The sequence below is a fragment of the Pleurodeles waltl genome, chromosome 6 (assembly GCF_031143425.1).
Source record: "Pleurodeles waltl isolate 20211129_DDA chromosome 6, aPleWal1.hap1.20221129, whole genome shotgun sequence".
In the NCBI taxonomy this organism is placed as follows: Eukaryota; Metazoa; Chordata; class Amphibia; order Caudata; family Salamandridae; genus Pleurodeles; species Pleurodeles waltl.
In genome coordinates, this window is record NC_090445.1 from 445,156,630 (window position 1) to 445,171,597 (window position 14,968).

General features: G+C 45.0%; 1 protein-coding gene across 4 annotated transcripts in view; it reads right to left on the minus strand.

Annotated features, from left to right (window-relative positions):
* Positions 1 to 14,968, minus strand: part of LEMD1 (LEM domain containing 1) — a 353,053-nt gene that overhangs the window by 180,710 nt on the left and 157,375 nt on the right. For all 4 annotated transcript variants that reach the window (XM_069238551.1, XM_069238549.1, XM_069238547.1 and 1 more), the window contains exon 2: positions 2,826 to 2,943. In XM_069238551.1, the coding sequence (XP_069094652.1) occupies positions 2,826 to 2,904 (79 nt within the window). In that variant the 5' untranslated portion in view covers positions 2,905 to 2,943. The remainder of the gene's footprint in view (positions 1 to 2,825; positions 2,944 to 14,968) is intronic.

Genomic DNA, 14,968 nt, shown 5'->3' on the forward strand with positions numbered 1-14,968 from the left:
ATGATGCAATCGAACCTCTGGAGCAGGATCCGTAGATTTAGCCATCAGTCAAACCAGATTCATCTATTGTGTAACCACAGCACCGTGAGAATTGTAGAATCAACTTGCATGCAGCACTCAAAGAACCTGATTTCAGCTATTCTTACGGGAACCCATAGGCAAAGCACTTTGTTCCATTTCCTACATAGGTCTCTAAAGGCATCTCATTCCAGTCCTACAGTACCTCCTGCTGTTCCTTTCTGCTCTCAACTAGGGATGAGCAAACAATTACGCTCACCAGCAGAGTTTGCAGAGTTCTGTCCACTCTACGTTCCACTTGAACCATGGAGGTTCCAGCAAAACTCAACCAACCGCCAGATGGCAGAGTTGCTCACATGCGTTTTACCAACATTAGGTTTGCGAGCAAGAATGTCTACCCTAGTGCAATTTTGGGGCACTAGAACGCCTCCTGGCATGATTTCTCAATGTGGACAGTTGCGGCAGGTCACTACCACTGGCGTTGAGAAAGCACCCACTCCTGTTGAGAAAGCGGCCGCTCAAGTAGAAAATCTACACAAGCGGCAGGAAGAAGCAGCACCCTCTGGTGCGCAGCGGGGTGCCATTTTCACTGATTCTACTGCGCGGGACAAGCTCTCAATGCTAAAAATCAGCACGAGCAGCATGACATACCAAAATGACAACGCTCACGGAACTCTGGAATCTTGCAGAGTTTAGGTAGTAACTGTGGAATTCTGCGAAGTGAAACTCTGCAAGTTCCCCCACCCAGGCCCACTCTCCGCACCCTTCCATCCTTACACCACCTACTGCTTTTCTAGTCTTGTGCTCAAGCCCTCTATCCTGAACTACAGAACCTCCATCACCACCACACTTCTCACTACTAGCACTACCACAGTCACCAACATCAGTATTATATGCATAGCAATGCACCATTACTACACGAGTCCTATCCTCACAGCTATCAGTTACTACCACTATAATCACCATTTCCACTAATGCCAACATTACCATCACTGATACCCCTACAACCACTATCACAACGACTCTCTCCAACTTCACTACTACAACCACTGACAGCAATACCATAGAGAGTACTATAACTATCACCGCAAATATAATGACCACCTCTATCATCATCACCACTATCACCAATACTACCATAATTACCACTTCTACCACTACCACAATGTTCAAGTGTTTGCCTGTGACTTAAAGGGGGGTTAAAGGGGAGAAGCTGACCAGCCCCACTTGCAACTGAATATCTTATGTTCTACTGTCACTCAAAGGGGCTAATGACCTCCTCACATTGTGAGTGCAGCCAGCTTGGAGCCAGTGCAGGCGAGTCCTGGATATTTAATGCACTTCAAAGCATTTTCTAGAAGTGTCTTCACCTTCCAGAACTGGGGCACCAGGGTATGAAAAGGGGCCCTCAGACAAGTCTTCAGTACACTTCTGGACCTGTAGAAACACTGCCAGGAAAAAAGGACTGCTGTCCTTCTGGAACAACTGCTGCCCTGAAAGGCTGCTGCCTGGTGGCAAGGACTAGATCTTCAACTGTCCCATGACCTCCAGAGTGACTCAAGGGCTAGGTTGATGGCCTATAGTTTAGAGCCACGGGGGGAGGGCGGGATTACTCCATCTCGAACCCACACCTGGACCCAGCCTGAGTGAGTCCTGACTCTCCAAGTGGTGCCCCTCCAGTCCTGGACCCTTGGATGTGGTGCTAAAGGTGCTGAGATGACCAAACTCCAAAACTGAGGACTTGGACAAAATTTGGTCCAACAGAGCTCCGAGAACCAGGATGAGACCAGGACCAACCTGCTCGCCTATCCGTCTGAAGTGCATTGCCAAACTGATTTCACGGCTTCTCCCGCTACCTCCTTCTCCGCAGCAGCAAAACCTTTTCAGCAGTCCTTCGCCAAAGGAGTATCCTGGCCTTGTGGAAGCGTCTTTCAAGTACAGCCCTCTGCCTAGTCATGCTATACGTTTTCAGCTTCCACTTCGGAGTCTAAGTTTGAATGTAGAAATCTTCACCACAGCTTCGATCCAAGGCTATCCGATGATACTCCCTCTTTGGAAACTCCAGAAGCCTTGCCGCGCTGAACATTACCTTCCTAGACACTTTCACAGAAACCTATTCAAGTCCAAAAGGTATCCGCTGACTGGGCCCAATCCTCTTCTTGTATCTGAGCCGCCCTCCATCACGGTCAGCCATATTTTTCAACTTTGATCCAGTCTCGTGCAACTAGATGTCCACAGTTGGCACTCTGATCTTTTAGGCTTTTTTTTTAATTAATTTTTTTTTAAACCCAAAGTTAGAAAAAAAAAAATCATCTCCAAGGCTACTGATTGGATTTTTTTGTTTTGGTGTCAAATTAATTAAAATGTACTTTTTTCTAAATTGGTTAGGGATTTTTCTTGTGTTGTGTTTTCATTTTATCACTGTGTGTGCTGCATAATACATTACACAGTGCCACTAAGTTAAGCGTGACTGCTTTTTGTGCCAAGCTACTCAGGATTAAACACTGGTTAATTTAGTGACTTTTTATGGATCGCCCTACAAGGGACTGAGGCTGTTACTTGACCAGATCACATACACCTCAGTCAACCAACAACCCAATTCCCCACAGCATCAGTACACAATAAACAATGTATAGAAAACCATGAACTTTAAAGCTTGTATTTCCATAATTTCTCTTGGTTTCGTAAGATCCCAGGTCACCAATAAACAATAAAACCTTTATGTCTATCTTCAGTCTCATTTGTGGCCATATCTGGAATTCTGCCAAATGCAAAAAACATTCAGATAACTGGAAAACATTGCATACGTAAGATGGGTCCAGGCATCGCCCCATGTTTGATTAACTGATCCTTAAGTTCAGCGTCGCTCAGGTTCTGTACATCCATCTTGCTTATGATTTTTTTGTTCTCTCTCTGCGACTTAACCTTTGAGGAAAAAGACAAAGTGCAGTCAGAAAACAAGAATTTACAGGCCCCTTAATGAAGATATGCTCAAGTCATCATATGACATGGTGCTAGTCTGAGTTGGAGATATTTATAAGCATATTACCCAATTACCATACTGGTGTTTTGAGGTTTTTCTGCAAAGCCTCATTTTGGGATTTGTGAAAAACAAAAGCATTAATACATACATTTCTAACCAACTACTGCACATTAAACATTCTATATGCATTAATGCATGGACTAGTAGTCTATATAACTTGACAATACAATTCTATTGACTTCTATAAAAGAAACGTTTTTGCTATACTTTTCAGCCTTCTTTTGCATCAGATTTTCTGAAAGGGAGCAAAGCAGGTGGCCATCTTTAACAATACGTATTTACAATCTACTATAGCAAAGCAACCAGCAAGCCATTTAATTTATAATGCAATCAGAAGAAAACTTGAGCTCATTTCACCCTGGGTTCAAATGCGTCTATCATAAAAGGAACATGTTAATTCATTGCAGAAGGTTCCTAGCTTACAATCCACCAAGAAATCATCCTCTGTCACTGCAATGTACACGAGCACCACAGCAATATAATGTGCATGTAGGACTATGATATCAAGGAACTCCTTCCTTAGACAATTTAAGTTCCTTGAACTCTCAAAAAGACCATCACGGTCACAAAACACCCAGTAAACGGTCAGACTTAGAAAAGTAGATGTAATGGGTGTGGAGCTGTGGACGCCAACATGGTGGGGGGGGGGGGGGGGGGGGGGTAAGAAGGGGGGGGTCGCTGTTCTGTGAGCTCCTGGCCCACGTTCACTAGCAGTGGTGCTGGACTGCAGTCTCCCTACAGAGAGCCCTCTTTCGACGGCCTGCATCAGGAGAAGAGTGCAGGTGAGCTGGGCTGGCTGTGGAACAGACCCTCAGGGAGGCCAGGCTGGCAAAGGCACCCTGACAAGACCTCCCACACTGCTGTGATGCTTCAGTCCACGTGGAGAAGCCTGCCCTGAGGGAAATGGGGTGGGTAGGGTAAGAATCGTAATGTAGAGACTGAAGCAGACCCGGCAAGTAAGTAAACTTAATAAAGTTTATTTGCTATCAAGAAACCACCCTGTAGAAATACAGTCCCGCAGCTCCTCCACCACAGCTTCTCAGAAACACCACGTTTTTTTTTCCCAGCCGCTTCCTTGCTGAGAACGTTCTCAAATTGAACGTCTCTCGTCAACCCGGTTCGCAAGAGCGGCACGCACCTAAATAAAAGTACAGCGCGCCAAAATCGCGAGCCGGAAAACTGAAGGAATACAACATGGGTTTTCCTCTTCCAAAAAAAAAATTAAATAAGTACACAACATTGGAATGCTATATTAACATACAACTTAAAACATCGCACTAATACAAATTATACATACACTATTCAATACTGTTCGGAACTTACAAAGGGTTTTAAACATCGAAACAAAAAAAACAAATGGACAACGTAAAGCTATGGGAAGCACAGTACTATCAAATTTAGAACAACATTCTCATACAATAAAACAGGGATAATAAATCACAAGACACTAAAGTTCACACCTAACATGTGTACTACACGTACAAAGGTGAAAACATCACCGCTCCGATTCATCTACATCTGGAAGGCTTACGTCTTACACGAGTATTCCTGCGTACCATGGAGAAATCATCACACACCTTGCCGGCACCATATCGTTCTTTGCACACATCATATTGAATATCACAATTTTTATGACTATCAACTTGGCTGCCTAAAAAGCTCGTATTGGCTGGTGAACGAACCTTCACAACCTTAGACTTATTCCACCAATGACCACCCTCAACCCTGACAGCATTTCCACAGGCCTTATTGACTAAAACAGGAGAAGAAAACTTTGAGTCACCTTTCTTGATAAAACGCCCAAGCTTGATTTTAACAAAATCTCCAGCATTCACAGACAAATCAGACACTTTCCTCCTTTCATCATAGTGGAATTTCTGTGAAGTTTGAGCTCTGGCTACATTTTCTCTTACAAAATGATCTAAGCCCTGAACACACACCTCTTGTTTCAACAACTTTAACATCCACGCAGGCTTAAACTCAGTGGCTGGTTTACTTCCACGTAATTAGGATGGAGAAACCAGAGTGGAAGATTGGGGTGTGATCCTATAGAACCACAACATTGACTGAGTAGCTGAGTAAATATCAACTTTGTTCTGTGTGGCCCATTTTATACTATCACTCAGGACCCGGTTAAAGCGTTCTACAAGACCATTAGTTTGTGGATGAAACAAATAACTTTTTAGATGTTTAATACCACTACTCCTGAAAAAATGTCTTCATTGGAAACAAATTGAACCCCATTATCAGAAACAATACACTTGGGGAAACCTTCCCTCATGCATACATCTCTAATGAATTTCTCTACAGCTTTTGAATTGGGTTCACTAATGAATCTAACTTCTGGCCATTTTGAGTAATAATCTAACAGAACTAAAGCTCAGAATTTGAAGGCAGGGTGTAAAAGTGACCAATCAAATCAATACCTACTTTCACCCAGGGTCTCTCAGGCAGTTCAATAGGCATTAAAGGTGGCACACATGTTTTAAAAGGATTTTATTGCTAGATGTGCATATAACAACCCTTGACTACATCATCCACTTCTCTATCCATTTGGGGCCACCAGAAAAAGGAACGTACCCTACGTTTAGTGAAAGTCAAACCTAAATGTCCCTCGTGGGCTTTCGTTATGATTTGTTGTTTGAAAATGTGAGGGGGTATCAATTTTTCTGATCTCATAACCAATTCACACTCAAACGATAATTCTTCATTAATTTTGAAAACCGGTTGAATACCTGGTTCTAGTGATTTCTCCCTAGGCCAGCCTTCGCTGATAAACTTGGAAACAGTTATCAAAACAGGGTCATTGTCTGTAGCAGAAATCCATTCTGCCTCAGAAAATGGACCTGCATCATCCAGTTCTAGAGACGCAATTATGCAACTTTCATCATCACATTCATTTTTCAAAACATGAGGCGAGGAACTGTAGGAAACCTAGACAGATAATCAGCTCGCGCATTTTTACCACTAGAAATGTGGTAAATATCAAATTGAAATTGAAGACGACGAGCTGAGAACCTTGCAATCCTGGGTGAACAATTCCTCACATTTCTCCCACGAAGTATAAAAATGAGAGGTTTGTGATCTGTTCAGAGAAAAAAACTTTGTACCCCAGAGATACGTGCAAAATTTCTCTATCGCCCACCAGCAGGCTAAGAGCTCCTTTTCAATTACTAAATAAAGGCATTCTGACTCTCTTAAGACTCTGGAAGCAAATCCTACAGTGTTTTCACCTTCAGGGATTCGTTGGGAAAGAACTACACCTAAACCAACATTACTGGCATCAACGGTGAGTACAGACTTCAGTTCTGGATTAAACGGCTTCAGCAACACGCATTTGGAAAGCTGATGTTTAATCCACTCAAATGCTTCAACACAATCACGATTCCAGTCAAAATCTACTTTAGCTTTAAGCAGGTTTGAGATCGACCTGACTCTGGAAGCAAAGTCCCTTATAAACCGTGAATAGAATTCACAAAGACCTAAAAACCTTTTAACACCGCTTTGATCAGCGGGAGGAGGCGCTTCGAGAATGTTCTGGATTAAACCTGGTTTGGGACGGACGCCCGAACAAGAAATCACATGGCCCAAGTATTCAACCTTTTCCTTGAGAAATTCACACTTTTCCCTTTTTAACACAACACCTCGTTGTTGAAAAATAGAGAGAACTTGTCTGAGTGTGACATCATGGGATTGACGATCTGGCCCAAATATTAAAACATCATATTGTAAAATGGCTATCAATGCCTTTAAGTAGATTTTCCATAAACTGGAAAACTGACGCAGCGGATGCTAAACCGAAATGTAACCGGCAACACTGATAGGTACCCCACGGGCAAACAAAAGCTGGAAAGTTCCTGGATTCAGGTTCCAATTCAATTTGGTGATCGGCAGATGCTAGATCTAATTTAGTAAAGAACTTCGCACCGGCACCTAGAGCTAACAAATCATTGATTTTCAGCAATGGATGGGAATCAATCCAAATCTTTGTTCAGAGCACGCAAGTCTATGAACACTCTAAGCTCACCATTTTTTTTTCTAGCGACTACTAAAGGAGAAAGCCACAGTGAAGACTCAATTTGTTCAATAATACCTGACTTAGTTAAAGAAATCAATTCCTTTTCCAAATCTTCACGTGCGCTAAATGGTACTCCCCTCATCTTGTGTTTAATGGCTAGAGCACCATCTTTTACTTTTATTCTATGTTTAAAACCTTTAAGTTTTCCCATGTTCTCCGGAAAAGACTTTGGGAAAATCGTTTAATAAAATTTTCTACTACATCTGAATCTTATAGCAAGAACTTGTTCGTGTGCACCAGGTTTTAATATCATACCAAACAGTCCTTGGTGAAACCAACCAAGGATATTTAGGCCCTTGACAGCTACATAAATTTTGCCAGTAATAACTCTTCCTTTGAATTTCAACACGTCTTCAAAATATCCCATCCACTCAATTTTCAGTCCTTCATATGACACAGAAGGTCTGTCTGGAGGTTGAAGAACTATTGTTCCACGTAGCTTGAAAAAAGTTCCTTTGTGATCATTGTAATACGTGCACCAGAATCAACTAACAGACGAAGAACTTTGTCTCCAACACCCAATTCCACATATGGATCGACACAGTCGGAAGGTTCGCGCCACTTGACAACATCAACCACCAAAACCATGTCTTGAATATCTGAGATAAGATAATTTTCTGGAACCTCCTGGGCTTCTTCTTTGACAACCCCAACATTAGTTTTCTTAAGACTGGAGCTTTGACAAACCTTAGCAAAATGGCCCACTTTGTTGCACAATCTGCAAGAGACGAACTTGGCTGGGCAAGGTTTACTTCCTTTTTTGTGGAAGCTGATTCCACATCAGAAACAAAATGTTGGACACAGAATATATATTTTTTTTTTTTGAGTTGCCGTTTCTCAAGGAGGTATCCGTTTTTTTTTTTTTTTTAATGACAGAACACTCCTTAGTGTACACAGGACAGACATGATCTTGAGGTCTGTCTTCAAATGCCTTCACTGATCGTACAGATGTTCCAATACTTTTAGCAATTCTGATACATTCGTTAAGGCTTGGGTTCCCCAAAGTCAAGAGTTTCTGACGTATGTTTTTGTCCAAACAGTGGCAAATAAATTGGTCTCTTATTAGCTAATCACTAAAGTTTTCAAATTCATATTCTGCTATCAATGTCCTTAAAGCTGATCTATACGTATCAATGTCTTCATTAGATTTCTGTGTACGTTTGAAGAATTTGTGTCTTACGACAACTCGGAGGCTCATTGAACCTCATTTCCATTTTTTTTTTTTTTTACCGCTTCTTGGAATTCATCAAGTTCTTTGTCTTGCTGTAATTGTAGGTCTGGCAGACGTTTAAACGTAGATCTCCCCTCAAAGCCAAGCGAGTGTAGTAAAATAATTTTTTTCCTTTCAGGTCTTAATCTTATAGCTCCTAATGCCACCAAATATGTTTCAAATGCATTAAACCAATGTTTCCATTTAATTGGTGGTTCAACAGGAGTCTCCAGGAAAAGTGGTGGTGGTGTAACAGCCTGCATGCTGATTCCAGTGAAACTGTGCTGTGTTTGTAAACTGTCAATTTGACTGAAATCAGAAATATTATAAAAACCTTCCAAAGAGTATGATCAATTGATTAGTATTCTTTTGGAGATAGAAAATGGCGTTAGGTTTGATCCACAACAGTTCCAGTAGTAAGGTTAGCGTTCTAGATGTTGAAATGCCAGTAGCTCTTCCTTATCCGTGGGTTTGTTGTGTGGATGGTTTCCCTCATCGCCACAATGTAGAGACTGAAGCAGACCCGGCAAGTAAGTAAACTAAGTAAAGTTTATTTGCTATCAAGAAACCACCCTGCAGAAATACAATCCCGCAGCTCCTCCACCGCAGCTTCTCACAAACACCACGGTTTTCTTTCCCAGCCGTTTCCTTGCCGAGAACGTTCTCAAATTGAACGTCTATTGTCAACCCGGTTCGCGAGAGCGGCGCACGCCTAAATAAAAAGTACAGCACGCCGAAGTCGTGAGCCGGATAACTAAAGGAATACTACACATTCTTTGAGGGCCATACCGCAGGCCGTGCTCCTGGCGCTGTAGTGCAGCCCCTTAAGCCACAGAACCACAGACACTGGTGCCCCTTCCCCCGCCAATGCAATGCAAGGGGGCCCACAGAGTTCTGCTGAGGAGGCCTGGACACAATTGTGACGAGGGCCTGATCACAGTTGGGCACATCCATGCCAGCCTGGGAGCCCACCCGGGGCCCAGATCACTAAAGCTCGGGCTTTGAGGGACAATGCAGGGGCCTGTTCGGCCAAGGGCAGGGTATCAGTGTCCCTCTGTGTGTTTGACCCTGACCCACAGTGGAGCAAACGCTGCACGTGATCAGGTAAGAGCAGAGGAATGCAGGCTGACATCCTCAACTCTACACTGGACTACTTTGTGGGTGTGGATTGCTGGGGACCACCTAGCAGATACCAGGGAGAGCCCTTCACCACTACGGGGCGCGACAAGCTCTCCCCCACAGCCCCCTTCCTCAGGCCCATCAAGAAGAAAAAAAAAAAAAAAAAAAAAAAAAAGACAGATTTGTCGTCCCAGATGGAAGAGAAGGGGCTCAGGGCAGGGACAGACCGACTGCCTGCCCAGATACCAGGAGGGGGACAGGGGGATAACTTATCTTGTCCAAGTTTCATTGAGGTTAGGAGCTCTGGGAGGGGGCTTGTGAACTCTTTGCCACCTTCCACCAAGATAGGGACAGTGTTCAGACTGCAGATGCTTCCAGTTGGGGGATGTGTATGCAGGGAGGGGAGTTGGGGGACAAAGTTAATTTGTGATGTTGTCTGTTCTGTTTTTTTCTAATGCACAACATCCAGTGGACATGCTTCTTACTCCTGCACACCCAGCAGACCCACCATTGACCATGCACAGATTGACAAGGACAGAACCACTGGGGACCCTCCAAGAATCTGGATGATTCACACTAAGCCCTGCTGACTACCACTCAGCAGACTATATCCCAGATCATGGTGTTCATGACAACGTGGAAATGTGAACGCACTCCTGGACCACATAAACCAGGAGCCTGTGCTACAATTCATCTGCAGTGACACGGTCCAGTCACAGATTCAGCAGGGTGGCGATCCTTATACATAGCGCTCTGCCACTGGTGATTTCTACCGTCTCCCAGGATGCCCTGGGGAGCATTGTTCTGGTTGAGGGCATGCTGGAAATGGTCCCTCTGTTGCCTTATAAGTGTGTACGTTCCCCCACAGCTGACCACTCCCATACTGACATTCCTTAGAGACTTGATACAGTCTCCCCTACAGTCAATTTTGTAGGCGGAAGGAAGAGCTTAATAACCTCCAGCGGATGCCTGGGACCCCACTATCCCTAGGGAAGGGAAGGAACTGGCCAGCTTGACTGCAAGCCTGAGGCTATTGATGCCTGGCCGACTGGAAACCCCACAGCAAGGGAATATACACACGCCTCTGCCACACACAACTCATCATGCAGACTTTTTTTTTTTTTTTAACCCTAGCCACCAACCTCCTACATATGCAGGGATCTCATATCCTTGCCTGGGGCATATCAGACCATGCCCCGGTCACTCTTCAGGTGAGACGCTAGGAGGAAATGGGATAAATAGCTACAGTGCCTAAATGCCTGGCTCCTCACTGACCAGAAGCTGGTCTGTATCTTGGAGATGGACCTGAAAGCACACCTTGACATTAACCAGGGTACAGCAGAGTCCCCACCCCCGGATAGTATGTGAGGCATGTACGGCTACTATGCAGGGATATGTTAATTCCCATCTGAGACACAAGGCCAAAGAGACTGTGCAACTACAGACATCCATTCTACAGCTTGAAACTCCAGGTGGGGGTAACCAGATGAAGCAGTTTATAGAGTTGTCAAATGGCCCGAAGAGAACAGGCCTGTGACAGCTGTGCCTGGACCAGACCTGCAGATATTGGTAGGCTTGGTCTGGGCAGGTCTATACATGGGGAAACAAGTCAAGTAAGTTGTTACACTCACTTGCCAGCAAAGAGTTGACCTCCAGGGTGGTCCCACCATAGCATTTGTGAGCTATTATGTGGATCTCTAGGCTGGACCAGGCCCCCACATGAAACCCACTAATTGTGGAGATCCCAGTCCCAGCTGACCCGTGAGACAGGCACCTGACTGACGGGGCGCTCTGAGATACTCTATCAGAACTTGGCACTAACAAAACCACGGGCCTGGAAGAGTCACCTCCCCCCCCACCCCCCCCAACAGAATACTACTGCAGACTATGACAAATTACCTTACCTCCTATTCTGGCTATGTTCCAATAAACCACTGCTCAGTCGTTTTCACTTGGAGTTTGTCCTAGCCACCATAGTAGTCCTGCCAACACCCAACCACAAATGCATCTACTACCAGCCCATCTCCCTCAATCACGGAGGTTAAATTACATGCAAAATGACTGGCATGTGATTGATCCAAGAGCTCAACCGCCTGGTCAACCCAAACCAATGTGGATTAATTGCCCGCTGCAGCACCAGACACTATTTGCAGGGTGCATCTTGTTGTGGCCTGGTTTAAAACAGTATAATGCGCAATGGCCCTGAAAAGGGCTTCGACTCACTAGACTGGACGTTCGTCCACAAAGTAATGGTCAAGATGGGATTGGGACCTAAATTTCAGGGCTTTGTCCGTATGCTTTATAGAAGGTCACAGGCACAAGGGTAAATAAACAGAGGGGTCTCCCCTAGATTCCCAATCTGCCAGGGCTGCCTCTTCACCTTGGCCACTGAACCTTTAGGTGTGTGGATAAGATGAGACGCCCAGACCTGGGCGTTAGACTGGGGTAGGGCACTGAAGGACAGAATAGCCCTATGCACCGACTATGTCCTACTGTTCTTGGTTAATCCAAGGTATACTGGACCCCCGCATCATTTCCATCATGGATGCCTTCGGTGTAGCTTCAGAATGATGGTGAACTGGCCCAAATCTCTCAATTCCTCTTGGGGGAGACAGTGATGATGAATCATGGCAACTGTCCTATCAATGTGGCTACTGTTTTAAATACCTTGGAATTCATATGACTTGGAAGCCAGATTTTGCCAGGAACCTCAAACATCCATCCCTTACCCACACAATCCAGGTCGATTTAGTTAGGTGGTCCAAACTACCACTCAACATAATGAGTAGGGTGACCCTATATAAAATGATCCTTCCGCACTTGCTCTCGGGCCTCCAAAACCTCCCTTTTCTTATCCCTGACCAGTGGTTTACAGCCATCACCACTAAAGCAAGGAAATTCTTATGGGCCAACAAATTTCCCAGGATCTCCTTCAACAAATCCATTTTCTCCACATATGACAGGGTTTTAGCGACGAGACGTCAGTCTTTATTACTGGGCAGCATACACCATACAGTGAACGTCTGAGTGTGTGGAGGGTGTGTGGACACTCTTCAGGAGAAGGTCTCCCTAATGGGACTAGACAAAACTCTGGGCATGGTCTACAGGACACCAATCACCCAGTCACTCTCTGAAATTACCAGAATGGTCTTCCATTCCTGGAGGGCTGTGCTGGACAGGCTGGGACCACCGGTTGAAGCTGGAGACCCCTGCTATGGTATGGGAGGTGGAGTAGTCAAATGGCAAGCCTGGAAGGATTAAGGGGGTGGGACAATGGCATATCCAGGCTGAGCGACACCTAGCGGTGTGACCTCATGCAATCTTTTTAATATTCAGACCGAACTCTTCAATAAATCACAATTCTACTGTTACTTTCAACTCCACCACACTAGATCCAATTACCGGGCAGTGAAGGCAAAGTCACCAATCTACAATCCCCTGGAGGTCAGGCTACAGATGGTTCCACTAGCCAGAGGAGGAACCAGTGGCAGCCGGCAGTTTTAGGAGGGAGGTGGGCGGGCGGGCAGCGCACACACACACACACACACACACACACACACACACACACACATCCATTAACACTCATAACATTCAAACATGCATGCACCAAACATTCATTTTAAAAGATCACACACACAGACTTACCTTGTCTCGGAGGTCCCATGAAGCCTGGGACTGCTGCCTTCCAGTCCCAGCCTTGTCACAGAGTGGGATGGGGTCAGTGAGACTGCTGACCCCACCCCACTCTGTGACGAAGTGTCAATGATTGACACTCGCCCTGGGTGCTTCAGGGCTTTAAACTGAAGCACCCAGGTCAAAGTAAATGGGTGACGCTTTCCTCGTCACCAGGCGAGGGCCTCAAGGCACCTTTGATGAGCCAAGGAGGTCACGCCCATAGGAGCTGTGACGTCCTCAGCCCAGTAAAGTTCAGCTCAGGCATCCAGGAGTCTGCGCAAATCGTGCATGTCTGCCTGACCTGAACAGGTAGAGCGTCTGTCAGGCTGACCTTTGTTCAGCCTGACAGACACTCTTTATGAGGGGCAAAAGGTGGAGGAGCGTGGCCCCTCTGCCCTAAAGGATGGGCCGAGCCTGGGAAGAATCTCTGTTCTACAGAGCCCTAGTGAATCATTCTCTTTGTACATGTGCTTAAATGAGAAATTTAAAGGATGGCTGGGAACACTGAAGGAGGCAGGAGGGAGGCATGCATGGCATCACAGCCATTTTGGCATGGCTTTGCCTCATCCAACTGAATTATTTACAGTACACATACTACATACCCAAACACATTTGGACAGTCTGACAACTCCCAGTTCCCACTTGCACCAGGTGCAGAAGGCCTTGGTGATTTTTACCACATGGTCTGGGAATGTTCCATCATAAACCGATACTAAAAAAAGCCATCTTGACGACGTTGTCGGAGGTTCTGGGCCTCAGTGTCAAGGTGTCCCCCGTTTTGTACTGCTCGGCTTGTGGAAGACCTGGGCGGCCTAAATGGGGAAATCGCACCCTGGTGGAAATGGGGACATAAGAGCAATGTAACCAAATACTGGAAATCTCCATGGGGCCGCTGCTGCGGGAATGGAGGTTAGACATGGACCTCTCAGCCAAAGTGGAAGAGCTGAATTTCCTGGCAAGAGGCTGCCCCTAAAGCATTCCAACATATGTGGGAAGTGGTGGTCATACTAGGGATTAAACAGTTCAAGAGTCATAGGGGCAGGGGAATGAGGGCCAGTGGGAATTTAAGGATGTCCCTTTTGGGATCCCCTGCGAGGACCCGCAAGGTGGTCAATCTTGCTCTGTTGCTAAAACTACAAATATTTTTAGCGAAATAAAGCACACATAATAAGAAGGTGAAGTAGAGAAGCAATTTATAGAGTTAAATCCTCACAGACTACTTTAACAGATACAGACACTCTTAGGATACACTCCTTCAGTAAGAAATAGCGTAATTAAAAGGTCTATTTTCAAAACCGTTTTAGGGACCACAGTTTCCCTGAAAGAAAAAGCTCAAGGGTTTAAAAAACACTTTTCATTTTATAAAGTACATTTAAGGACTACCTTTGCTTATTGTAAACCCCCGATTTTCTTGTGTAACTGTGCCCTCATTTTTGACCTCCACTGACTGTGGTTTGATGTTCAGACTGGACTAGTTCTGCAGTACTCTGCACCTCCCTAGCTTGTTACATTTATCAGATAGGACCAGGTCACATCTGGTTTCTAGAAAAAGTATCCTATCATTCAGCTAAGGTACTTTTATATTACACAAGGGATGCAGGTTCTAGGCAGACTAAGCTGGAAGTAACAGGAATGAATTCTAAAACAGGAAATGAGTTGGGGAGGTGCAAGTGGCTGATACAGGAGTAACTCACTTGCCCTGTATTCTTCACGATATTCCAAGTTGAAGCAGCTGGGAGCATTCCTAATCAAGCGCCTACAAAGCCAAAAGTCTAGCTTTAATGTGGAAACTCATGTAAACACAGGCATTCAGAAAAGCACTTAC